This window comes from Daktulosphaira vitifoliae, unplaced genomic scaffold (assembly GCF_025091365.1).
Source record: "Daktulosphaira vitifoliae isolate Bord-2020 unplaced genomic scaffold, ASM2509136v1 Scaffold_3, whole genome shotgun sequence".
NCBI lineage: Eukaryota > Metazoa > Arthropoda > Insecta > Hemiptera > Phylloxeridae > Daktulosphaira > Daktulosphaira vitifoliae.
Genome location: NW_026099574.1, coordinates 45,368,730 through 45,395,556, shown reverse-complemented (window position 1 = coordinate 45,395,556; position 26,827 = coordinate 45,368,730). Strand labels below are relative to the sequence as shown.

Below are 26,827 nucleotides of genomic sequence, written 5' to 3'. Positions count from 1 at the left end.
AAATGAATTACTATTTATTCTTGTACCCTTCATACGTATGTATTGTAAAAATAAATAAAGCTGAAAACGTATTAATTTTACTATGATGTTTTTTTGTGTCTGTAACCACTTTTTCTCAACTCTCGCCGAACCGATTTCTTTCAATAATACGTCAAAAGATCACAAATCGTATCTAGTCGAAGACATTACCCTCAAAAATTGAAAACATTTCCCTATTTCACCGTAAATGAGGGAAATCTCAAATTCCAAATTTAAAAATTTTATCAATATTTTTTATTTATATTTATATTAATTACTATAAATATCACTGTTGCGCCATGACACTCCTAAATTAACGGTTGGCGTCAATAGCTTATAAGGATCATGTGGACCGATAATACTTAACCTAAAATAAAGTACATAATCTTTAAATAATTAATTTATATATTTAAAACGCAATTGTCGCCTTATGAGCTAAGGGATATAACAAATACTCTCTCTGGTGTTTGGATACTCCTTGATGTTTAGCTGAGCTGCCTCTTTATGGATCACATGACCTGTACATTGACTTGGTTATCTGAGCTGATATTCTCTATTTCATTGAATCCTCTGCATAGGACAGCAGTGCATTTAAACTGTGGAATAGTGTCTACATTGTTCATAGCAACAATGTGGTTTTGTTTGAGAGCACAATTATGAACAGAGCACTGTATGAGCTTACATAAAAACCATCTACGGTGTGTAGAAGTACGTAGAGCACGTTAAACAATGCATGAGCTTGCAGGTTAGAGAGAACACTCACATATTTAAAAACCACAGAAACGTTAAATTGTACTGACAACAGCAACAGCAGCTGATAACAACGGTACAAGTGGGTATTGCACCATATCCAGTATTACCAACTAGAGGTCAACATATACTAAATTGATAACTCTTTTATGGGGTTCAAACATACTCCCCCTTGGAAGTCCCAGTTAGAGTTACAACAGTATTTGAGCTTGGACCATGATTCACTTGTAGAGACAGTGGAGGTTGTTGAGAAGTCTTCACACACCAGATGAGAGTTTCAGGGGGGGAATACAAACATTATATAATATTAAAGACTGCAACATACAAAAAAAAACAATATTAAAAAAATCATAATAGGAACAATTTAATATTTCAACATTTTATCTTATAGGAACTTAAGTTACATATCAGACTCTGTTTTTCACAAACAATTAACATCAACATAATTAATAAATAAACTGTATAACAACCAAAATATAGTTAACAATTTAAATAATTAGTAAACAATTCAATCTAGCAAGTAAAATCATATAACATAAATACTTAACAAAGTAGCTATATAAAACATAATGACCTAAATAACAATTTATTAAACATATCAGACAAACCATTATGTAGTAGCATCACGCAATGGTAGCTCTTATAAATTTCTCTCTCTATTGTAATAAGTAAAAAAATCAATAAATCAATTAATAAGTTTCCTTTGTAAAGTGTAAGGCACAAGGAAAAAAAGGAATATCTAAGAATAATTAGGACTATATAGAGTAAGTATTTAACTAGGAGCTTAGTTAAATATAAAGCAAAAGGTCTTATAAACACCTTTTTTTTTTTAATGCTAATTAAGCTAAATCAAAATTAAAATAAAGATTTCGAATTTAATTGGTAGGTAATAAAACTAATTTAATTACTGGCCTAACAATTGCAACAGCAACAGCAGCTGATAACAACGGTACAAGTGGGTATTGCACCATATCCAGTATTACCAACTAGAGGTCAACATATACTAAATTGATAACTCTTTTATGGGGCTCAAACAATTATTTATTAATATATTACACTTATAAAACATAAATCTTGTAATCAGGATATATATAAGGAAATAGGAGATAATGTAGCTTTATAGTATAGGTGTAGCTCAAAAATTGAAAACATTTCCCTCGTTCCTCGTTTAAAGGTGGAAATCTCCCAATCAAAAATTTAAAAAACGCTAATTTCGAAAAATTTTTTACTTAAAAATGCCATACATTTTTTAAAAATAATGAAATCATTATAATTTTTTTTTTATAGATGTATGTTGTCTTTACCTTTCATTTAGTATATTTTTTTTATAAGTCTGACCCTTTACCAGCCCACACAGGAGATTCAAAATGACTACTTTTTCACAAAAATTAACTTATTCTACTTAACTTTTGAAAGTGTTCCGCAAAGTCTGACACTTTTATATATAAATATATATATATATTAAATTAAAACTTATGTAATAAAATTTATTATTGAAAAAAAATATCAGACATTATTTTGTCTTCACGATGAAAATTTTTAACTTTATATTTATATAACTTTTTGAAAAATGTATATGTATAAAAATGACATACTTTTTTTTTAAATAAAACCATTTTCCTTTATATATTTACTTATAAATCACAAAACTTGTAATCAGGATATAAATAAAGAAATAGGAGATCATGTAGCTTTTGGAATAATCAACCAATTTTTTAAAATTAAACTCTATCTACAGATTTGCATAGAAACGTTTTTTATGATAGTGATTTTAATCACTGTCAGATATCATTATACTTGGCCCAACTATGTCACGTCACCACTCTGCCGCGACTTCTCTATGCTGGGTTTGTTATTTTGGCACCCTTGGTAAAGGTGACATCATCTAATATTTATCGGTTAATAAAATATTACCTACTTACTTCCCAAAAAATAATTATCAGATTGGTATTTTTAATTAAATAAATATTCTCTTTGCGCTGTCTTAAAAGATTCAAGAACAAATATTCGTACATCAAATGGTGGCAACAAATATTACAAAAATAAACATTAATAAGTTTTCGCATCAAGTCAACAATGTATGAATAATGTTTTAAATTTAAATTAAAAAAGAAAACTGTTATCTTTTAGTGAAAAATTATTCATGGAAGCAGCGGATTTACTAGTAAAAGAAGGGTATGCTGACGCAGGCTACAACTTTCTAATTGTAGATGATTGCTGGTTAGCAAAAAATAGATCAGCAGATGGAAAACTGCAACCCGATGAAAAGAGATTTCCTAGCGGTATTAAAGCTTTATCAGACTATGTGAGTACTATTTATCACAAAATATCATAAAAATTAAAAAATTTATTATTTGGTATACTGAGTAAATATGTATTTTTATTTCTAATAGCCAGGGTCGTAATGTAAACTCATCTAAAAATGAATATAAATTATTTAAGGAAAAGAGACAGAAATATTTATTAGAAAAAAACTAGCTAAATCCCTTAGTTAACTTTTTCCTAATATATCAAAGCATAAAAAAAAATTATTATTGTTATCACGAACTATAACAAAGTAAACATGTTCGATGGGATAAGGAATGTGATCAGTTATTGTTATAGAAATTCTGTAGAAAAGGGAATATTCCTAGCTATATTCAACTCTTTCGACAAACATGTATTCAGAATACAAAATGTTTAAAACTAAGTGGGGATTTGGAAAAATAAATTTAAAATAGATGGCGCAGTTAAAATTTTCCCTTTTACTGGATATAATAATAAAACTAGATCGCCTGATAAGGCCTCGTGACCAATCCATTTTATCTAGTTATTTATTTAGTCATATTAACTATCTGTATGAGATTAGAAGTAAATTAGATTAATATTTATATAACTAATAATACAATATAAACAATTTAATAATTTAATAATTAGTATTAGAACAAAAAATAGGTAAAGAGAAAGGGGTATTAAAAATAAAGAATTATCCTTTTTCTCGGGCTGTGTTGTTCGAGGGTATATGTTTGTTAGCATTTATTTGCAAGCTGAGTTTGAATGTTCTTACCTGAGTTTTAACTATCCTTCAGACGTGCAGAATAGTGATAAAAAAAGAACGCATAACCAAACAGTTGTTGATGAAAAAAATAATATAATTAATGTAACTTCACATATATTTATATAAAACAATTGTAATAATCACGCAGTTTACGGAAAGATATTATTCTTAATTAATAAACCCAATCTTAAATATTAATAAATACACTTATAATTATTCTGCGGTGTTAAATTAATTTAGTTCGCGAGAACCAGACGATGAAAGCGACGTGTTCGTATATCGGTTTTATCGAAACAGCACGAGTGCGTCATCCCTGGGTCTCTCCTAATATTCTCCTTATTACCCCTTCCAAAGACGCACATATTCGTCGTCCGTTTTTCATTTACTTCACATTTTTTAGGAATTTCATAATTTTGTATATACATTAAAAAAGGTTATTTGACTGAAAATAATAAATGGAAACATTTGATTTTTGAAGGGTGAATGTGCGGTGAAAAAGAAGAGCAGATGACAATGGCGTGATTGTGTCAACTATGTGTTAGATGTGATTAAGAACAGAAAATATTGATTGTGTATAGTATTTGTTGTGAGAAGTATTGTGTAATAGGATGGAATATTTATTTGTGTTGAGAGATAAAAGAGAAGAGAAAGAAATAGTGTTTTTAAGTATAAGGCCTATTATAAGAAAACCAAGCACAGGGGGGTCGCGGCATAGTGATGACGTGCCATAGTTGGATCAAGTATAATGATATCTGACAATGATTAAAATATTTAAAGTTAAAAATATTCAGACAAAATAAATCTTTAAAATCTATTACTACTAATGACTATGTTTTTGTTCATAATTATTATTGTTATTAAACCCCTATCAGGCACGTAGACATGGGTGGGCCTGGCCCCCCTTAGATTTAATGTGGCCCAGAGCCGGCACCCCCCAAATTTAAAATTCAATTATTTTTACGAATTATCAATAACGTACTAGCCCTTATATAAATTGAAATTAATTATTAATTTGTGATTTCTATTGAGTAATACAGTTATTATTATGACTGTATTTACATTTTTATATTCATAGAAAACGTTATTTGAAAAAGATAACGTTCTGGACGTAATAATAAATGGAATAGCAGTTACTTCAAACGTGTTTGTAGGTAAATTTTTTTTAACTTTGGTCCAACAAATGATAAAAAACTACCAAGTATCTGCATTGATTAGAAACTTGTTGATTACAAAATTCGATAGAGTAATACTCTATGAAAATTTTTTTGATAAATCTTATCTTTAATCTTATTTTTAGCTTTGATATGAAGCTGGGAAAATATTAATTTTACTATGATGTGTTTTTTTTTTTTTACGTCTGTTGCCACTTTTTCTCAGCTCTCTCTAGACCGATTTCTTTCAAAAGTACGTCAAAAGATCACAAATTGTATCTAGTTGGAGACATTACCCTTAAAAATTGAAAAAAATTCCCTCGTTCTACGCAAATGGGGGAAATATCCAAAAAAATTACAAATTTAAAATTCACTAATTTCTAATTCATAAAACTTCCGTAACTTTTTGAAAAATCAACACATCAACATAATTTTTTTTTATAATAAAACCTTAGATATTTCCCTTTCATTTGATATCATTTTTTTGAAAATCTATCACTTAACGTTCTCATTTGGGGAGATTTAAATAGCAACTTTTTTTACAAAAAATAACTTTTTCAACTTAATTTTTGAAAATGTTCCGGAAATACTGCGTCCTTCAGACATATATCAAATTAAAGCTTATTTTATGTACTACAAAATGAAAAAAAAAAATTTGTCCCGACACTTTTTTTTCTACATTTAAACGGCTGCCGTAGTTAAAAAAACACTATTTTTGTGTTAAAATTTTCGATTTTCGATTTTAAATTTTCAACTTAAAAATGCTATAACTTTTTGAAAAATGTATATATCAGCACAAATTTTTTTTTTCTAAATACATTATAAGTACATCTTTCATTTGACATACTTTTTATTAAAATTGGACAATTTCCCCTTATATAGGGGGCGTTCAAAACTTAAAATATTGTAAAAAACATAGATCTTTTTCAACTGAACTTTTGAAAATGTTCCGGAAATACTGCGTCCTTTAAACATATATCAAATCAAAGGTTATGTTATATACTATCAAATGAAAAAAAAAAATTTGTCCCGACATCTTATCTTCTATGTGCAAATGGCTGTCGAAAATTTAAAAAAAAATGTAATGTTTGCGATAAAAATTACATTTTATCGGGATGTTTTTTGTACTTAAAACTGCCATAACTTTTTCAAAAATGAACAAATAAAAATAATATTTTTTTGTATTGAAACCTTAGATATTTCCCTTTCATTTGATATCATTTTTTTGAAAATCTATCACTTAACGTTCTCATTTGGGGAGATTTAAATAGCAACTTTTTTTACAAAAAATAACTTTTTCAACTTAATTTTTGAAAATGTTCCGGAAATACTGCGTCCTTTAAACATATATAAAATTAAAGCTTATTTTATGTACTACAAAATGAAAAAAAAAAATTTGTCCCGACGATCTATCTTCTATACGCAAATGGCTACCATATTGAAAAATATACTATTTTTGTATGATAATTATGGGTTTTGTATTTTATTTTAATAGAAGTTGATGTTGCTTTTGCAATTATCCATCAATTTTTTAAAATTAAACACTATCTACAGATTTGCATCGAAGCGTTTCTTATGATAGTGATTTTAATCACTGTCAGATTTAAATCTATCTGGACCCAACTATGCAATGTCTCCACTATGCCGCGACCCCACTGTGCTACCGTTTATTTTATTATGTTTTTGTTATTAGTATTTAGGTATAAATTATTTTTTCTTAATAGCTTAAATGTTAAAAAATTAAATCAGTTTATGTTCACATCATCTATTATTAGCTTCGATGCGAAGCTGAGAAGGTATTGGTTTTACTATGATGTGTTTTTTTATTTTAGCTTCGATGCGAAGCGGAGAAGGTATTAATTTTACTATGATGTGTTTTTTTTTTTTTTTATGTCTGTTGCCACTTTTTCTCAGCTCTCACTGGACCAATTTCTTTCAAAAATACGTCAAAAGATCACAAATCGTATCTAGTTGAAGACATTACCCTTAAAAATTGAAAAAAATTCCCTCGTTTCCCGCAAACGGGGGAAATATCCAAAAAAATTACAAATTTAAAAATCGCTAATTTTCGAAATTTTTTCATTTTTTTTTTCTAAAACTTCTATAACTTTTTGAAAAATCAACAAATCAAAATAATTTTTTTTTATACTAAAACCTTAGATATTTACCTTTCATTTGATATCATTTTTTTGAAAATCTATCACTTAACCTGCTCATTGGGGGGGATTTAAAATGGCAACTTTTTTACAAAAATTAATTTTTTCAACTTAATTTTTGAAAATGTTCCGGAAATACTGCGTCCTTTAAACATATATCAAATTAAAGCTTATTTTATGTACTACAAAATGAAAAAAAAAAATTTGTCCCGACACTTTTTTTTCTACATTTAAACGGCTGCCGTAGTTAAAAAAACACTATTTTTGTGTTAAAATTTTCGATTTTCGATTTTAAATTTTCAACTTAAAAATGCTATAACTTTTTGAAAAATGTATATATCAGCACAAATTTTTTTTTTCTAAATACATTATAAGTACATCTTTCATTTGACATACTTTTTATTAAAATTGGACAATTTCCCCTTATATAGGGGGCGTTCAAAACTTAAAATATTGTAAAAAACATAGATCTTTTTCAACTGAACTTTTGAAAATGTTCCGGAAATACTGCGTCCTTTAAACATATATCAAATCAAAGGTTATGTTATATACTATCAAATGAAAAAAAAAAATTTGTCCCGACATCTTATCTTCTATGTGCAAATGGCTGTCGAAAATTTAAAAAAAAGTGTAATGTTTGCGTTAAAAATTACATTTTATCGGGATGTTTTTTGTACTTAAAACTGCCATAACTTTTTCAAAAATGAACAAATAAAAATAATATTTTTTTGTATTGAAACCTTAGATATTTCCCTTTCATTTGATATAATTTTTTTTGAAAATCTAACACTTATTCTGCTCACTGGGAGGATTTAAAATAGTAACTTTTTTACAAAAAATAACTTTTTCAACTTAATTTTTGAAAATGTTCCGGAAATACTGCGTCCTTTAAACATATATAAAATTAAAGCTTATTTTATGTACTACAAAATGAAAAAAAAAAATTTGTCCCGACATCTTATCTTCTATGTGCAAATGGCTGTCGAAAATTTTAAAAAAAATGTAATGTTTGTGTTAAAAATTACATTTTATCGGCANAAAAAAAAATGTAATGTTTGCGATAAAAATTACATTTTATCGGGATGTTTTTTGTACTTAAAACTGCCATAACTTTTTCAAAAATGAACAAATAAAAATAATATTTTTTTGTATTGAAACCTTAGATATTTCCCTTTCATTTGATATAATTTTTTTTGAAAATCTAACACTTATTCTGCTCACTGGGAGGATTTAAAATAGTAACTTTTTTACAAAAAATAACTTTTTCAACTTAATTTTTGAAAATGTTCCGGAAATACTGCGTCCTTTAAACATATATAAAATTAAAGCTTATTTTATGTACTATAAAATGAAAAAAAAAAATTTGTCCCGACGATCTATCTTCTATACGCAAATGGCTACCATATTGAAAAATATACTATTTTTGTATGATAATTATGGGTTTTGTATTTTATTTTAATAGAAGTTGATGTTGCTTTTGGAATAATCTACCAATTTCTTAAAATTAAACATTATCTACAGATTTGCATCGAAGCGTTTCTTATGATGGTGATTTTAATCACTGTCAGATATTATCTATTTTTGTCCCAACTATGCCACGACCTCACTGTGCTACAGTTTTTTTTTTTTAGTCTGTTGCTACTTTATCTCAGCTTTTACTGGACCGATATACTGATCGTGTCTATTTGTAGATATTACCCATTAAAATTGAAAAAATATTCCTTGTTCTCATAAGAGGGGAATCTTTCCAAAAACATAACGGTTTTTAAAATCATATATCAATCGTCATCATTTCTTTAGCCTTCATCCCAACTATTCAAGGTCGGCTCGATATGACGCAACTTTATTACGACTGAGAAAAAGATCTTCATATATCAATATGATTAGAAGATTGAATAAAATATATAAAGTTAAAAAAAATAATAAGAGTTATTAAAATTTTATAAAAAGGTACATTCAAAAGGATTGAAATTTGGTTTATATGAAGATTGGGGTAATAAAACTTGTGCTGGTTACCCAGGTATTTTGGGTAATGAAGAAATAGATGCCAAAACTTTTGCAGAGTGGGAAGTGGACTACGTCAAATTAGATGGTTGTTATTCAAATATCAGACTCATGGATAAAGGTAAGTTATATTCTAAAAAATATTATGTTTAGTAGTATTAAATTAGTATAATTATATGTTTCTGATCAGGTTATCCTGAATTTGGAAGACTTCTCAATAAAACGGGAAGGCCAATAGTATACTCTTGTAGCTGGCCTGCTTATCAAGAAGAAAAAGGCATGTCGGTATGCTATAAGTTTTTCATATAAGTATAAATTTACCTGTGGATTATTTCGATAACTGAAAAGTTACAAAAAAGGGGTTTGAGTTTTTTTAAAGAAAAGGGTTTTATTATAGCATGTCAAAAAATGACTGGTCTACTTTACCAGAAAAGTATTCTGATATTTCTTACATTTTCAAAGTGTTGATTTGTTATACCTTTGATAATTTATGTTTATTTCTCACTCTTCTAAAAAATAAATGATAAGCAGTCTTTCAATAATTAATATACCAGTTGCACTTTATAATTGTCCATCATTTTAATTCCATAATAAAATATAATAAATTAATTAATTGGGATCTTGGCCCACTGAAAAATTCATTATTAAACTTGTGTAAACTGACAAAATGTGATATTAGTTAGTGATGACGTCACTGGGTGATAAGGTCACTAGGGGTATATAAAGGAGTTTTATCTAGTCGGGGTGTCAGTATGTGTTTAGCGTTGATAATGGTAACATTATTTCCAAAATACGTATCCCCGACTTTTCATTAATTTTTTGGGGCTTTAAGATTAATATTTTTAATATTTTTTAGTTTTTTTAAATTAATAATATTTTTAATATAGTTTTAATTTTACTCCCATAATAAATATGGTGGCAAAAGGTGAGAGATGCATTATCCCTAAGCCCATTGGTTATAGAATTAAATGGAGCAATCATTACTGAAATGATGGACATATAATCTATAATTTTCAAGTTTTCACGTTCAATAATTTAGGAAAATTGAAAAAAAAAAATTTAACACAACATATGAAATGAATCGGACCTAATCAAAACTTAAAATTATAGGATAGAAGAACAGTTACTTAGAATTATTTTTATAATAGACAATATATTTACTAATGGCTTTAAAGGCATCAGGTTTAGTTGATTAAGACCGCTAATATTTTTAAAAGACTGTAAAAACAACAAAATTTCAACCCACATTTTTATTCACTTTCAATTACGGTCATGATTATTTGCTTTACTTTTTTAAATTACTATTTATGTAGATAAATTACGCATTAATGGCTCAACATTGCAATCTTTGGAGGAATTATGATGATATTGATGATTCATGGGATAGTATGATTAAAATAGCTGATTATTTTGCTATGAAACAAGAACTTTGGAGTAGATATGCTGGACCAGGTCATTGGAATGACCCTGATATGGTAATATCATGAATAATTATTACTTTACTTTTAAAATAAAATAAAACTAATTTCATTTTAGCTTTTAATTGGAAATTTTGGTTTATCTTATGAACAAAGCAAAACACAAATGGCTATTTGGGCTGTACTAGCAGCTCCACTTCTTATGTCAAATAAATTATATGATGTTCGACCAGAATTTAAAGCAATATTGCAAAATAAAGACATTATCAAAGTAAATCAGGATCGATTAGGTATACAAGGAACTAGAGTGTTTAGGGTTAGTCTTTATGAAAATAAAATTTATTAGAAAATAACATTTTTAACAAGTTTTTAAATTAATTACAATTTATATTTTAGGATAAAGGTATAGATATGTGGACTAGAAAAATTGAACCTATTCGAAATGGACAATACTCATATGCAGTAGCCTTTGTGAGTAGACGTGTTGATGGTGCTCCATATCCCTACAACATAACTTTACAAGATCTAGGTTTAGTTAATCCAGAAGGCTACACAATAACAGTAAAACCAATACTATATTAAATTTATAATTTATATAACCTATTAACTATATGTTATATAAAATTTAGAATCTATTTGGGCAAAGAAATATATTTAACTGCGTTTTTACTCCAACAATGAATGTTAAAGTTAGAGTGATTCCAAATGGTGAGATATTAATTTTGTCTAAATATATTAATGTAATACATAACTAAAATGTTGACACTTAAAAATTAATTCATCATTCATGATTTTTTAGGAGTAGTATTTTTACGTTTTAATGTGGATGATTCTCAAAAATATTGTGATGAAATCCAGAAAAAAACTCATGTGTTTGTTTGACTTCGAAGTATAAGTAAATTAATATTTAGTATTTAATTAAAATACTCATCAATTTTTAATTGAAAAAAGTAACATAAATGTATTTATAATATTTGTATTTTATTATATAATAACACTTCTTGAGTATAAACATACAACAAAATATATTTTATGAAAAACAAAATCTTAAATAAGTTATACTTTACCATTCAATTTATGATATATTATAAGAATATGTTTCATTGTTGATTGAAATTGATATTATCAATGATCGTACTTGTTTTATATTCCTGGTACATTGAAATTCACCTTCTAGTACATCACCTATGATTAAAAATTCAGTATAACACAAATAAATGCATCGGAAATAGTATTTGTTTTTTTTTCTTTTAAGGCATTTATAGAAAAAAATTGCAAGTATTACAAGTGATTCTCGGAAGATGTGAAAACATATATTTGAGTCTAGCAAAATAAAATGTTAAGTAATAAGTGCGTTTAAAATTTTTAAAAATTATATTATAAAATATAATTTATATATACATACATACATATATATATATATATATATATATATATATATGTATGTATGTAGTAATTTTAACTAGAAATTTTTTTCAAAATGTTGAGGGTAATATCTTCAATAATTATGATTTATGATCTTTTGATAAATTGTTAAGGAAATTTGGTCTAGTAAAAGCTGAGAAAACATTATAATAGTTGGGAGTCATGCTAGAAAATTTTTACTTCCCAAGCGAAGGAAATGTCTAAACACCTAATAAAATGTTTTCACACCAAATAAATTCTAAGAATAAATAAAAAATACATCACCTTTATTTACATTAATTGGGTTGGGTAGAAGAAATATTGTCTGTTTCCAATGGGTTGGAGTACTATGTGGTGCTGTGGTCAGTATGACTGGATTTTCATTGTCAAAAATAGAATCAAAATACCCAACAATGCTAGTTAATGGACATGTTTTTGTAATATTAAGTTTGAAATCTACTTTAAAATTAGTAGAATTTGTGTCACATGTGTACATATCAAATGAGCAAAGTTTAAATTCTTCTGTAACAATTCGATCTGCAGGCACAATGTCGATGTGTGCTTTACTTAAGGTTTCAGTTTTCAATGATGGCATACGAAAACCATAAACATCTGACCAAAAGCCCAAAATTTCATTGTATCTTTCTTAAAATAAATTATTAAAAAATTAAAATAATGTGTAATTACTATATTAAAGTAAGGATAATTTAACCAAGTGACACCAAAGTTGAAGTAAGTATTTGTTTTTAGACAAAAACACTAGCATGTTACTGATATTTTGAACATGTTACTTAGTTCGAAACTGAAAAAATTAATATATCTATAAATATTCTCAATAAGAAATAATCTATGAAAGATATAATACATTTATATTTAAATAAAAAAGTAAATGAAAATAAATATTTTCACAATTCATTAACCAACTCTTTTAACACTGATTAAACTCTAATAAAATACACAAAATAATATTTCTGTAACTGAGAAGCAATAGAAACCCAACCAAGTACTTAAGAAGAAAAAACTATATTATGCCTTATAATAATATTGAAACTGTTATTTTGACTAATATTTCAATAAATATGTATTGCATAGATAAAATTTTATAAAATACACTTGCTGAAATATATACGGGAGTTATAAAAATAAAATTAGGATTCATTAATTTATTAGTAGCAAATTATTATTTTATATTCAGTTACATTAAAAAATTATAGGAAAAATAAAGTGTGTATACTATCTAAGAAAAAAATTTAACCAGTTCATATTTTTCACAATATTAAAAATTAAAATTAATTTTCAATTTTTTATAATTACCAGTATCACTAACACCGCTGATAAATAAATTACATACATTAGGTAACATAATACCATTTTCTTTTAAAAATTTATTACGGGCAAATATTAAACTGTCTAACATTGATTCAAACAGTAAAAAATATCCCATCCATTCAGAGACAATAACATCTATTTTTTCCAATGGTAATTTTATATCTTCTATTCTACCTTTAATAGGAACAATTATATTTTCAAATCCATTTTCCCTACAAATAAAATAATATATTAGTAATAAGTGTTTAGAATAATGCAAAATAATGTTAATCACGTTGATGGCACTCAATTTGTGTATTGATTTCTAAAATATTAGTATAATTAATTTGAATATACGTAATACCTAAAATTATCAATTGCATTATACATGATATCAGCTTCATCAACAGCAAATACTTTAGATGCACGTGCTTTAGCCATGAACATAGACAATATTCCACTACCAGTTCCTAAGTCTAAAACAGTTTTTCCTTCATATGTAGATGTATTTAGTAATATAGCAGAACAATAACTTTGAGTTCTAACTTTATCCTAAAAAATTCATTACGTTCAATTTGTTACATCAACATAAAAATTTAACTAAACATGTAAATTGGCCGTTTTCAACAAATATAATTTTTGAGATATTTTCCTTATTACAGATATTGAGAGGAGTATTTTTTTATTGTAATGCTTCAAGTTATTAAGTAACTTATCTTAAAATATAAAATAACATTACAAATAACATAATTTGTAAAAAAAATGAATAAAAGCTAAGAATATATTTAAGAAATAAAATTAAAGAAAACTAACCCCAAATAGAATTTTGCTAAGCATGTAATAAATAGTAACCATAAGATTAATTTTGAAATACAAAAAGACTTAGATATACTAATTAACTATTTTGGAAAAATTAGAGATTTACAATAAAGTAAAAGTAATTGATTATAATAATTTTCTAAATGTTCAAACCGATTTTAAAAATAATATTTCATTTCAATTTTTATGAGAATCTAGGTAAATTGTTTTACATATTTACATTTTGTATATTTATGCATTTATATTAATTTTTATCTTTTTAACAATATTAATTTGATCTATAAAATTTTTTTTTAATTAAGATTTTCAAATTTTTTTTAATATAGTTATAACTGATGATGAAATAAGACTAAATTAGAAGTTATTATACAATTATAATATACTCAAGGCATAACGTATATTTTTTTTTTTACAATTTATATTGTTTGTAATATATTAGTTTAAAAAAAAAGTTTTATATTATTAAAATATAAGTTAAAGTCCAACCTCGGCTAATAGAATATTTATAAATTAGTTTGAATTAATTTATAACCTTGAGCATTTCAAAATGAATATCAACAGATGAATAAGAACCAAAATAACTTTGATCATCTTCTAAATTAATGGTTGAAGCTGTGTTTATAGAATCTCCTGGCTTAGCTGTTAAAATTTTAGTTAAAGTATTTTTCATTTGAATTATTTGCTCATGAGCATCAGCTAGTTCTTTTTCCTTTACTTCTAGCTAAAAAATGTCCACATAAAATTGTATACTAATAAAAATGTTAAAATTTGATTTAATGTTTTATGTAATACTTGTTTTGTGACTGTTTGTATTTTTTTTTGTATATGGCTAAAATGTTCTGAAGATAAAGTAAACTGATTATTTTCAAAATTTACAGTAAAACCTGATTCAGATTCTTTATCATCTTCAGTAACATCATCAATATCTAAACAAATAAATATTTAATTAATTTGGAATTTTGTTAAATATTTGTTTATTTTTATTCAAGAATAGTACTCAAATATTACAGTTATAGCAAAAGATTAACAAAAAATAATCAGAGATACAAACAAAATAATCAAGTAAAATGTGGAAATTAACTAACATGAAGAACTAATAATTAAATAATAGTGATTTCAAAATAGTTTTGTCATATATCCTTAAATTTTAAAATGTACTTAAGTTAAATTTAGTGGACTTAAAACTAAAACTGTTCATTAAATGGAGTATCCTAGTAACTGGATGATTACTATTAAAAGAAGTGGAGTATGCAGGAATGTAAAACAAAAAATTGTTTCTGGTGGCAAGGATGAGAATTTGGAAAAAAAATATATGTAAAACATCCGCAGCATCAATGCATCCACTAAGAAGAGAATTAGTAAACAATAGATTAGTATTTGTATGGCGAGAAATTAAAGTTTTTATACCTAATACATCATATATAGCAATATAATAATGCAGCTGATATTTTATTTTTAATATTTATACAACATTATAAATTGAACTCGTTCAATGTAAAATTAGTCATAAGGATGCCAAATACACAATAGAACACCATACTCTAAGATGGAATGAACAAGAGCAAAGTAAAGAGTTTTAAAACAAGAAGCAAAAATGATAAACAGGGAAGTGTTACGCTTGAAACTTAAAACTTAAAGATCTATATTAACTATTATATTAATATTATGGTGAAAGGAGAGAGCAGAAGTATAATAAATACCAAAGTCTTTTATACATAAGAAACCATAAAATATTGTACAATTAAGAGAATAGTTGTAAATAATATTATAGTGGATTCTATGAAAATGCATAAAATGAAAATTTGTATGGTCAAGATTTAAGTTTAAATATTGCATCCCCCAGCTACAAAATTTGGTGAGCTTTTATTGAAGAAGGAGATAATTCACTAGAGAATTTACTTTATAAAAAAATTTCATCTGCAAATAAAAGTATTAAAACAAGAAAGAGAAGAATTAACAAAAAGGATAAACAACAGAGAACTAAAGTTCCCACCTTGGGGAATGCCAGAGGGAGTGCTGGACAAGTTAAAAAATACAAATTAACAAATTACTGTTAGTCAGTGAGGTATGATCTTAACCAAGAAAGAAATTGGTTGCCCATACCAAGTTTGTATGATTTATTTATCAGAAGACAATGAATAACAGTACCAATAGCATTAATTAATACTGTGAAAATGGTATTGACTAATTTGTCTTCTTGAAACCTATCAAAGATGTAAAAATTGAAGGCTAAACTATTTGTATTTATAGTAACTAAAACTGTATTGGCTAACAATAATTACATTGTTAAGACTTATATTAACATAATCATAAACAACTGATTCAAAAGATTTAGTAATATGATGCAAAATTAAAATAAGTCTGTAGTTAGAAACATTAAATTAGGAACTATCCAATAGTATGTTAAAGGTAAGTCAGTGGCACCAGAGTCAAAAATAGTCTATGGAAAATCAATTTTTAAATTTTAAAATTGCTACCCATCCCTTAAGAATTGTATAATTTTCTTTTTCATTTCTAATATCTTTCAATAATTAAAAAAAAATTGTTAAGGGCATAAATTCCTTGCCAAAATAAGTAATTTATTGTTAGATGACTTGTTTGGTAATTTAAGATAAAATTGTAGTAGGTATCCAAACATTTTTTAACTTCCAATAAAAAAATGTTAAAAAAAAATTGATAGTTGAATTGGGTTTAATACATTTTACAAAATTTAGTTAACATTTTTTTTTTTCGTTTTGAGTGAACTGTTGCAAAGAGATGATGACAACAGTTACAGACCAGGAGTCATAAAACCTTGGAGTCAAGTTCAAGTTGCTGAAAGAATCGGAGGTTTTAAATTTTAGCCTAAGAAACTTAGCGGTGGTCAGTATGAGAATATTATACAACTCACACAGTTAAATCTGCATCACAGTAAATCAGCAGTGTACTTCTAAGAGCCCTAGTTAAGAGTTTTACTATGCCTTTAAAAATAGTACTTATTCAAGAACCATGATTACTAGGATGATTCTTAGCTACATAAGTTAATTTTTTTGGAAAAAATTCTTTCAATACACTCTCTAGAATTATTCTATCAAGTAAAAAATAATTTGTACAAAATTTGTATGTAGTTAAGTGATGTTCACACATGCCGCAAGAGGGTTGAAAACTTAAGTGTAAGAGTGATTTTTTGATTTTCTAAGAGGGAATTTGTATCATCTGTTTAACCGCTTTTCTATTAATATAGAATTTTTTAATGTAATACATCCAAATGGGCAAGTCTTAAATTAGTTTTAAATTAATATTTTAAACATATTTTTTAATTTTAAATATTTTTCTTGAAATGATTTAAGAAAAAAAAAGGTTTTATCACTCCTGTATTTTATCAGATAAGCGACTATGGAATAAATGTATTTAGTAGCATTTGCTCATATTTATTATTTTATACCAAGTAACAAATTATAATGAACATTTCTAAGTGTGGGGTTGAAGTTTCAAAAAATGAATAATTAGAATTTGATCAAATTATAGTAATTGAAAAATATTGCCAATTAGCAATAGTTGTGAAACAACTCAAACTTTTTCTGCAACCAATTAAAAAATACTAAATTTTATGTTAGAAGTTTCAGTAATTTAGGTTTAATATTTTACGCAAAATAGTCTCAATACAATTTAATTTGTCATTAAATAGTGTATAATTGTCTATTTTATTTGGCCACACCTATAAAATTTTTCTTTTTTTAGTTAGGTCACTATTTTTGCTAATATTACATATACAGAGTAAAACAAATCTAACTAACAACTTTTGACTTATGGTTATACATGGTAAATATACAAATTAATACAGACAAAATAATACAAATTATTAGCATTTTCCAAAATCATTATAATCGTTAAAAATAAACCAGCACAGTGGAGACACCGCATAATTCCAAAAAATTTTAAACAGTGCAAATATTTTTCCTAAAAACATTTATTATTAGTAATCAAATATTATTTAATTTTAATAATTGTTAAAGTAGGGATTTAAATAAACACATTATCCCCTAATATATTACTATACTGTTTAACCTAAAGTACAGTGGACCCCCGGTAATCTGGTTCATGATTAATCCGGCACCCCTTGTAATCCGACATGTCTATTATTATTGGGTATTTTTTTTACAATCTTCGCTAATGTAGATAATGCATGATTGAACAGGTTACAATTGTGCCATCACTATTGTGCTCAAAGTATTGATTCTTTGTTTACTGTTTATTCATTGTGTATTACTTATACGTATCTAGTAAATTATGTCGTCAAAAGCCCAGAATCGAAAGCACAAAACACTTACAATTAAAGAAAAATGTGATATTTTAGACCGTTTAAATCGTAATGAATTTTTTAGTAATTTAGCAAGTGAATACGGCGTAGGCCGATCTACAATTTATGATATAAAATAAATATAGTTAAAAAAACTAAAAAAACACGCTTTTAAAGCACATCGAACTAAAAAGTTAAAAATAATTTTTAAAATAAGCATAAAATAATTATTTTTAACTTTTTAGTTCGATGTGCTTTAAAAGCGTGGTTTTTTAAATTATATTTATTTTTCACTTTTTAGTTTTATGTTATGATAGTAGTTACTATCAATATCATGGTTATAACGGGTAACGGGAAATCAGGGTTCAATTCCGGGNTATTTTTCACTTTTTAGTTTTATGTTATGATAGTAGTTACTATCAATATCATGGTTGTAACGGGTAACGGGAAATCAGGGTTCAATTCCGGAGAGGGAGTCTAAAAACGGCTCCCACATCCAAGGAAAGCAGCAGACGCGTAAATTACCCACTCACGGAACATGGAGATAGTGACTATAACAGGAGAGAAACTTTCTAATGATGCTACCTGCATAGAGCCATTTAAATTAAGATTTTTGCAAAAGGTGAAAGATTTAAATCTTAACCCATCACAAGTGTACAATGCAGACGAATCAGGACTTTTTTGTCGTGTGATACCAAACAAAACTTTCATTTCCTATAACGAAAAATCCGTACCTGGGCGAAAAGTAAGTAAAGAGAGTGTAACCATACTACCATGTGCAAATGCTACATATATGAAAGACTTGGTTTTTGCTCTTTGTTAATCGTGGAATGCATTACCTTCGTCAACTATTATATCGTCTTGGAAAAAGTTATGGCCAGATATAGTCACTGGCCCTAGCAACGATCCACAAATCAGTGTAACTTCGGAAGTAATAGAGAAAGTTGCTGCTGAAACACAGATAAAATCGCAAGATTTGGAAATCTGATACCATGGAATGGGTAAGGAGGAAAATATTTTTTATGAAATGTCTGACGAGATTATAAAAGAGATACTTAGTAATACAATCATAAATCAGGAAGATGACGACGACGTAATTGTAACTACTCCACAAATGATAGCACAAGATGCAGCTAACACCTTTGAACTGGTTTTGCAATGGGCTGAGGAGAATAGTGCATCCTACAACGAACTTTTACTTTTATGAAGATTGAGGGACAGAGCATTGGTCTCGCGTTTCAATAATGTTAAGCACAAAAAAATTGATAAATATTTTCATGCTTCATAAATTCATATCATGATTTTTATTCATATTTTTTGACTATATTAGTATGTACATTTGTTTAAACACAATTACATTGTAATTGTATTCCTTAATGTAAAGTTATTGTTTTTTGTAAGTTCTCTAGCATTAATTACGTAAATTTTATAATAAAACATAAGCTTTATATTGTGTTGTTTAATTTACTTAAGTCGACATACATAATGAAGCATGATTTGTACTTCACACCAGGACCTGTCAAGACCAAATCTTATCTTTGGATTTGTGATTTTTCGGATTACAAGGTACCCTTTTGTAAAAAGTTCCGGACTATAGGAGGTCTAAAGGAATACTTTATAATCCGACAAATTCGATAGATCGACACTGACCTGCAAAACATTTGTCAAATTACCGGGGGTTCACTGTATAGGCATTATATATACAAAAAAAGGAAGTAGAATATTGTAACAGAAAAGTATAAAAATAACATTTTTCATTTAATTTCAGCAACCATTTGTACATAGTGAGGAAAATTTGTTTTTTTAACTTATAGTACAATGATTGACAAAAGATGACTCATACTCCATATCTCAGAGTGTAAAAAATTGACCGACCAAAAATATTTAATACAAGAGTTGTTTTTATTTACATTATTATTTCTGTCTATAGAGAGAAACTGGCTTTATTGTTCACATATAATTGATATTTGATTTACTTATTGGATATTTGAAAATACCAAATTTTATAAGGTGCCACTTTTTATTAGAGTACATATTTAATATATAAATAATAAATTTATATGATGTCTATTTTTAATTTTAATAAACTTATCGACTATGTTTGTTTTTTGTTTTCATAAAAATTTATTTAACCGTCTATCTATTCAAAGATACAAACTAATTTAAAAAGAATAGAGCATTTTCAGAACACTATCAAAAATTAAAAAAGATAATTTTCATGCAATTTTTATAAATATTTGAAATTCTTTTTAGTGAGCAAGTAAAAGATTAAATTTTCAAAATATATGTATCTTATAAGAGAAAAATATTTAAGTATTTATAAAAAATAATTGTTTGATTCATTCTTTTTTCAAAAGTTATGGCAGATTTAAGAAAAAAAGTTTAATCATAATTTACGAATTACTAAGGGTATTGTTTTCAACTAAATTTAATTTATGTATTTTTTTTATGTACTGTTAAGTAAAATTAGTCTAAGACAAAGTTGTAATAAAAACAAAAATAAATAAATAAACTTCATTGTAAAATTAATACCTTCTCAGCTTTGCACCAAAGCTAAAAAATAAAATATAATAAATTTTATAATTTATAAAAGTTGTTAATTAGTTCTGTTTGACTTTGTAATCCAGAAAAATTTAATTGATTAACTTGGTATTTAAAAAAATATTTAGTAACTAGTGCTCTCTAATAATGATTGACAATGAATATAAACAAAAAACTTAGTAAAAGAAAAGAAAAGTGGATGAAAATTTAGTAAAGGAAATTGTTTTATAAAAGTTAAAAATATAAGCAAAAATTTTAAATATAAAATGATTCAAAAGCTTATTGTTGTTTTTTTATTGATACTAATAACAAGATTGTCTTATAAAATACTAGTTAAAATAAGATATAATTAATATAGTCTTTAGAAAACAAATGAATAAAAAGCTTTTAAAAAAAAAAAAAAAAATTAAACATACCAATCATCAACCAAGGATCATCCTTAACAACAGGAGTTAAGTATTTTTCATCACTCCATGGTTGAATTTCACATTCAAATAGATGACTGGGATGGAAATATTCATCTTCTAAGAATTTTGATCTAATATAATTTATAAATTTAATATATGAATAAAAATCCATATTGAATTTATGCTTTAAAGCAGAAAAATCAAAGTTGTGATCATTGGCACAATGAAACATTGCTTCAGAAACATCATCATACAACTGATCACAAAATAAGCATTTTAAATTATTAGGACCATTTTCAACCCAATCACTGAAACTATGATCTGAATCTGAATCCAAAGACATCTAAAAAAATTAATTAAGTATTAATTATGTATTGATAGAAAATCAATTTAATATTAACAATAAGACAGAAATTAAAAATTATTTATCCAATATGCATTATTTTACATGTTTAAAACTAATTTAATTAACAAAAATTGAACATAGTACGACATGTTACATCCATAAAATTTTATTTAAACAACTAACTTTCAAATATAAGTCTCTAAAAGATGAATATATTATACTTCGATATTTCAATCAAGTCACTACGTATGAGAGTAAATAGGGAAAATAATGGAAAAATTATTACGTATATTTAATGAAATTTTTAAAAGAAATAGGTTACTTTATTATTACTCTAAATGATTTAAAACAAAATACAAAGAAAACGATTTTCCAAACATGTTATTAAGGAATACTAACCTAACCTCAATTATACGCAATTTTACATTATGTGTGATATCACTTTAATCAATGAAAGTATACAATTTTATTTTATATTTCCCATAGAGTAATACTATGGTATTGCTCTATTAAAACTAGAGTATTATTCTATATTTCCAAAAAAATGTATTCGTGATTTTACCACAAACATAAATTATAAATTAGATAGCAATACTGGCCATGTTAGCGAGTGAATCCATTTGGGAACCATTTTTTTTTAGGAAAAGTATTATCATTTTTATACTTAATGTCAGTTTTACAGACATGATAAATTACCAAGTAAGATAATAAACAATTATTTACTGATAATAGTTCTTTAAAAGTAAAAACCGCGATATTAAACACTAGTGAGCAACACATAGCCTATCCCAAACTACGATTATAGATAAGACAAGTTACTCAATAAAATGTATTTTGTAAAATCAAAGTGTCACCTGTAATTCTTGTGTGAGTTATACATTTAGCGCTTCTAGCGAGAATTTAGTGAAATTTTCAGTTATCTACTTATTACAATACAAGATATGATACTTTTTGCTTCGATGCGAAGCTGAGTGAGAAGATATTAATTTTACTATGAAGTTTATTTATTTATTTTTGTTTTTATTACAACTTTGTCTTAGACTAATTTTACTTAACAGTACATAAAAAAAATACATAAATTAAATTTAGTTGAAAACAATACCCTTAGTAATTCGTAAATTATGATTAAACTTTTTTTCTTAAATCTGCCATAACTTTTGAAAAAAGAATGAATCAAACAATTATTTATTTTTTTTTTTTTTTTTGTGTCTGTTACCACTTTTTCTCAACTCTCACCGAACTGATTTCTTTCAACAATACGTCAAAAGATCACAAATCGTATCTAGTTGAAGACATTACCCTTAAAAATTGAAAAAAATTCCCTCGTTCCCCGCAAATGGGGGAAATATCCAAAAAAATTACAAATTTAAAAATCGCTAATTTTAATATTCTGGTATGGTTTGATACCCTATTAGGGTAGTACCAATTAATAAAATCATTTCCATGAAAAATATTTCATTTTGCTAATATGTAAGCATATATTTTTGTAAAAATGTATTGAAATTTTGGGTTTGTTTTGTTATCCAAAAAAAAGAAAAATACTCGTAATCTGGGATCTAAAGGGGCTTAGCCCTCCAAATTATGTCCTCATGCTAAAATAACAAAAATTTCATAGAAATTTATATAGAAATATTTTTAAAGATAGTAAAATTAAGTTAGATTACCCAACTTTTTGTTCAAATTACGCCTATGCTGAAAAATGAACAAAAATTAACTAACACTTTAGCTTCGATGCGAACCTAAGGAGGTATTAATGATGTGTTTTTTTTGGTGTCTTACCACTTTTCCTCAGCTTTCACCGATTTCTTTCAACGATACGTCAAAAGATCACAAATCGTATCTAGTCGAAGACATTACCCTCAAAAATTGAAAAAAATTACCTCGTTCCTCGTAAATAGGGGAAATCTCCAAAAAAATTACAAATTTAAAAATCGCTAATTTTTTCAATTTTTTTTACTAAAAACTACCGTAACTTTTTTAAAAATAAACAGATCAATATAATTCTTTTTTTTGTAGATGCATGATGTCTTTACCTATCATTTGGTATATTTTTTTTATAAATCTGACTTTTTACCTGCCTACAGGGGGGGTTTCAAAATGACAACTTTTTCAACTTAAATTTTGAAAGTGTTCCGGAAAGTCTGACACTTTTATATATATCTTAAATTAAAGCTAATGTAATATACTTTATCATGGAAAAAAAAAAATTTCGGACTTTATTTTATCTCCACGGTGAAAATGGCTACCAAATACTATTATTGTGTGAAAATTCTCAATTTTATTTTTTACATTTTTAACTTTATAATGCTATTACTTATTGAAAAGTGTATTGATCAATATAATTTTTTTATGGGAAACACTATTTTTTAATAATCTCTTTTTCATTCGACATACTTTATCTTAATCAAGATATTAATAAGGAACTAGCAGAACATGTAGCTTTTGGAATAATCCACCAATTTTTTAAATTTAAACACTATATAAAGATTTGCATCGAAGCGTTTTTTTTTTTATAGTGATTTTAATCACTATAATGTATTTATCTAAATAATGCCTTTACAATTACCCTACTTCACTCTATGTTGAAAAAGTAATAACATTTTTCAACTTTCTTGTTCATCAGTAAAAATAACAGTTTTAATTAAAAAAAAAAAGCACTATTAATGATTTTTTAAATTGTCATTTTCAATTATAATCCTACAATATTCAAAAAAGTATTACCTGAAATGAAATTACAGTTGTTAAGTAACAAGAAAATAAATTATTTCCATAAATAAAAATATCTATACCGACTAATGTTTGTATTTTAAATTGGAATTCTTAATTGATATTAAAACAAACAGTAAGGTAATAATTATTATATAGGTGATAATATTACCAAAAGTGCTTTATATTAATATATTATATTAATTTAAAATTGTAATATCTACTTTAATGAAAAATGTATTTATATAATCATAAATAATATTAATTTATTCATGTTCTAGAACCTGTTATATCAACAACAAACATAAAACAAATACTCAATAACTTGAAGTAAGTAAACTTACAATAAAGTTTCTATATACAAAAACAATATTTCCAAACCTAGGAAATAAAATTAATTCAGAAAAAATAAAGATATCATAAAAGTTTTAAAATAGGTATTCAAAATATTATTTAGACATACAGTCATTTAATTAAATATTAGAAATAACATTACGTAGAATTAAAATTAAGAAATATCATTTTTTCAAAGTTTTTACTTATCAACCTACTTTATTTTTCAGTTATAATTTGCCCTGCTTTAGAAAATATTCATTTGCAGGGCAACAAATCTTTGTTGTACTTGTTGATTTAATGGTTAATTTGGAAACCATATTTGTTAATTGCGGTGAATCATATGACTGATTTTCCAAATGAGTACAATACTTAAGTAGTGCTCGACTAAATACAATAGATTTTGAAATAGAAACACATTTCTCACTACTTATTTCTACTGTTATTTCCTTAAAATATTTTAATATCTCACATGTTTTCGAAATAATTAGCCAGTTATTATTAGACAAATAAGCATCATAATGGCAATCAAATAATACTGATGATAGAGGAACTTTAAGATCTAGAATACGCTGAAACATCTCAAATGTTGAATTCCAACGAGTGGCAATATCCTGAATCAACATTAAAGGTGGTATTAAGCCTAATTAAATTTGCATATTTTTAAGTTTTTCAGCTGCTTGAGGGCTTCTCTTAAAATGACCTACAATTCCTCTTACTTTATCTCTTATTTCAGATATTGATTTAAAAGCTGCTTGCACCACTAAATTCAAGCTATAAGCATAACAACCTACATTTCTTCACCCACACAAATTAACAGCATTAACTATATTGTGAGCGTTGTCCGTTGTGCATGCAGCAATGCAATTACCTAAGCTCCATTCATTTATAACTGCTAATAAATCATTTTTCAAATTTTCTGATGTATGTGATTCAGAGTTTTAAAACAAGAAAGAAGATATGATTTTAATTGACATTCTTTATCTATAAAATGTCATGTGACAGCAATATAATTTTCATTTTTAACTGAAGTCTAACTATCGGTAGTAATACTAACATATTTAGCATTATTTCTTATGTCTCTTTTTACCTGATCATATAATTCATTGTACATTACAGGTAATAATGACTTTGAAAGAGTTTCTCGATGGAAGTGTGTATCCAGTATTAAGTAATTTTAAAAGTTTGACGAACTCTCCGTCTTCAACGATATTGAAAGGATAGTATTTCTTGACAATCATTTTTAAGACTTGTTGATCAATTGTTTTATGACGTGAGGAACCCAATGGCTTTGAAAAGTATTGAGAAATTGAATTATTTACAAATATAGAATTTTGAGAATGACTAATAACTGCATGTTCATTAGATAAAGAAGATTGAAATGGAATTTCTGAAGACACGGTGGTTTGGCAATTTATGGGATTAGATTTTGAAACAGTTGTACTCTAAAAATATATATGTTTACTATTTAGTAGTATAAATATTTACTTATTTTTCTACTGTTTGTATAAATAAATTAATAATAATCAAATATTAAATATGAGAATAATTTTTATGTTTTTAAATTGAAATTGTAATATATATATGGTAGTCAGATATAAGAATATTTAAAAAGTATACATTTAAATGAAACTTTCCATACTAAAAAAATCTTTTTAGTAAATATTCTTAATTATATAATGATTTAGAGCAGTTAAATTATTAGGTGTATGTATCTTTTTAATGGATTTTGGGTGACATTTATAAATGATGAATTTACAATTATAAATAAGCAATATCCTTTTAATAATAATTAAAGGAAAGTATAAATATTTTAATTCAATTTTAAAAATGAAAAATGATTTAATTGTTTGCTTATTAAAATAAAAATTAATATTAATAATGTGCTTTATTGTTGGCTGTTATGATGGAACTATTTGCTTTGTTGATAATTGTAAAAAATTTCAGTTAGGTAATATTTTTAACTATGTGTATGCCCAGAAAGAAAAGCTTTAAGTTTACTGTACGAAATATTCAATAAGTTTGATAAAGTATTTAAAAATAACTCAATAAAAATGAAGAATTACTAACATGCTATTAGAATTTTACATGTATTTAACACTGTTGTCAATTAGAAGAAGTACTCTCATGAAAAAAAATATGTCTGGTCA

At 26.0% G+C, this 26,827-nt stretch overlaps 2 protein-coding genes and 2 long non-coding RNA genes across 20 annotated transcripts in view; 2 read left to right on the top strand and 2 right to left on the bottom strand.

The window, feature by feature from the left end:
* LOC126902646 (uncharacterized) overlaps positions 1-8,103 on the bottom strand; it is a 16,007-nt gene extending 7,904 nt beyond the window's left edge. Inside the window, exon 1 of the long non-coding RNA XR_007703287.1 lies at positions 7,112-8,103. This is a non-coding gene — a long non-coding RNA (uncharacterized LOC126902646). The remainder of the gene's footprint in view (positions 1-7,111) is intronic.
* The window catches only part of LOC126902618 (alpha-N-acetylgalactosaminidase-like), a 16,424-nt gene extending 4,656 nt beyond the window's left edge, over positions 1-11,768 (top strand). Inside the window, exons 3-10 of the mRNA XM_050680071.1 lie at positions 2,899-3,073; positions 9,063-9,237; positions 9,307-9,401; positions 10,430-10,591; positions 10,653-10,850; positions 10,931-11,095; positions 11,164-11,242; positions 11,334-11,768. Coding sequence (XP_050536028.1) covers positions 2,899-3,073; positions 9,063-9,237; positions 9,307-9,401; positions 10,430-10,591; positions 10,653-10,850; positions 10,931-11,095; positions 11,164-11,242; positions 11,334-11,416 — 1,132 coding nt within the window. The 3' untranslated portion in view covers positions 11,417-11,768. The remainder of the gene's footprint in view (positions 1-2,898; positions 3,074-9,062; positions 9,238-9,306; positions 9,402-10,429; positions 10,592-10,652; positions 10,851-10,930; positions 11,096-11,163; positions 11,243-11,333) is intronic.
* LOC126902612 (protein arginine N-methyltransferase 3-like) lies at positions 11,497-22,433 on the bottom strand. Of its 5 annotated transcripts, none has more exons than XM_050680059.1 (8): positions 22,362-22,433; positions 21,302-21,635; positions 14,858-14,991; positions 14,598-14,786; positions 13,611-13,798; positions 13,253-13,479; positions 12,224-12,583; positions 11,497-11,719 (listed from the first exon to the last, which is right to left on the bottom strand). In XM_050680059.1, exons 1-8 carry the CDS (start codon positions 22,416-22,418, stop codon positions 11,610-11,612), a joined length of 1,599 nt encoding a protein of 532 aa, XP_050536016.1. In that variant the 5' UTR covers positions 22,419-22,433; the 3' UTR covers positions 11,497-11,609. The 5 variants fall into 5 exon arrangements, with proteins under 5 accessions (XP_050536016.1, XP_050536020.1, XP_050536017.1 ...); XM_050680063.1 differs by lacking the exon at positions 22,362-22,433 and adding an exon at positions 22,208-22,332; XM_050680060.1 differs by lacking the exon at positions 22,362-22,433 and adding an exon at positions 22,201-22,319.
* On the top strand, positions 22,203-26,827 carry LOC126902643 (uncharacterized). 13 transcript variants are annotated; one of them, XR_007703280.1, is made up of 6 exons: positions 22,203-22,337; positions 24,626-24,781; positions 25,169-25,308; positions 25,414-25,720; positions 25,797-25,975; positions 26,044-26,827. It is a non-coding gene; the product is annotated as an uncharacterized LOC126902643 (long non-coding RNA). The 13 variants fall into 13 exon arrangements; XR_007703282.1 differs by having other exon boundaries at positions 24,626-24,674; positions 26,044-26,826; XR_007703271.1 differs by having other exon boundaries at positions 24,908-25,308; positions 26,044-26,825.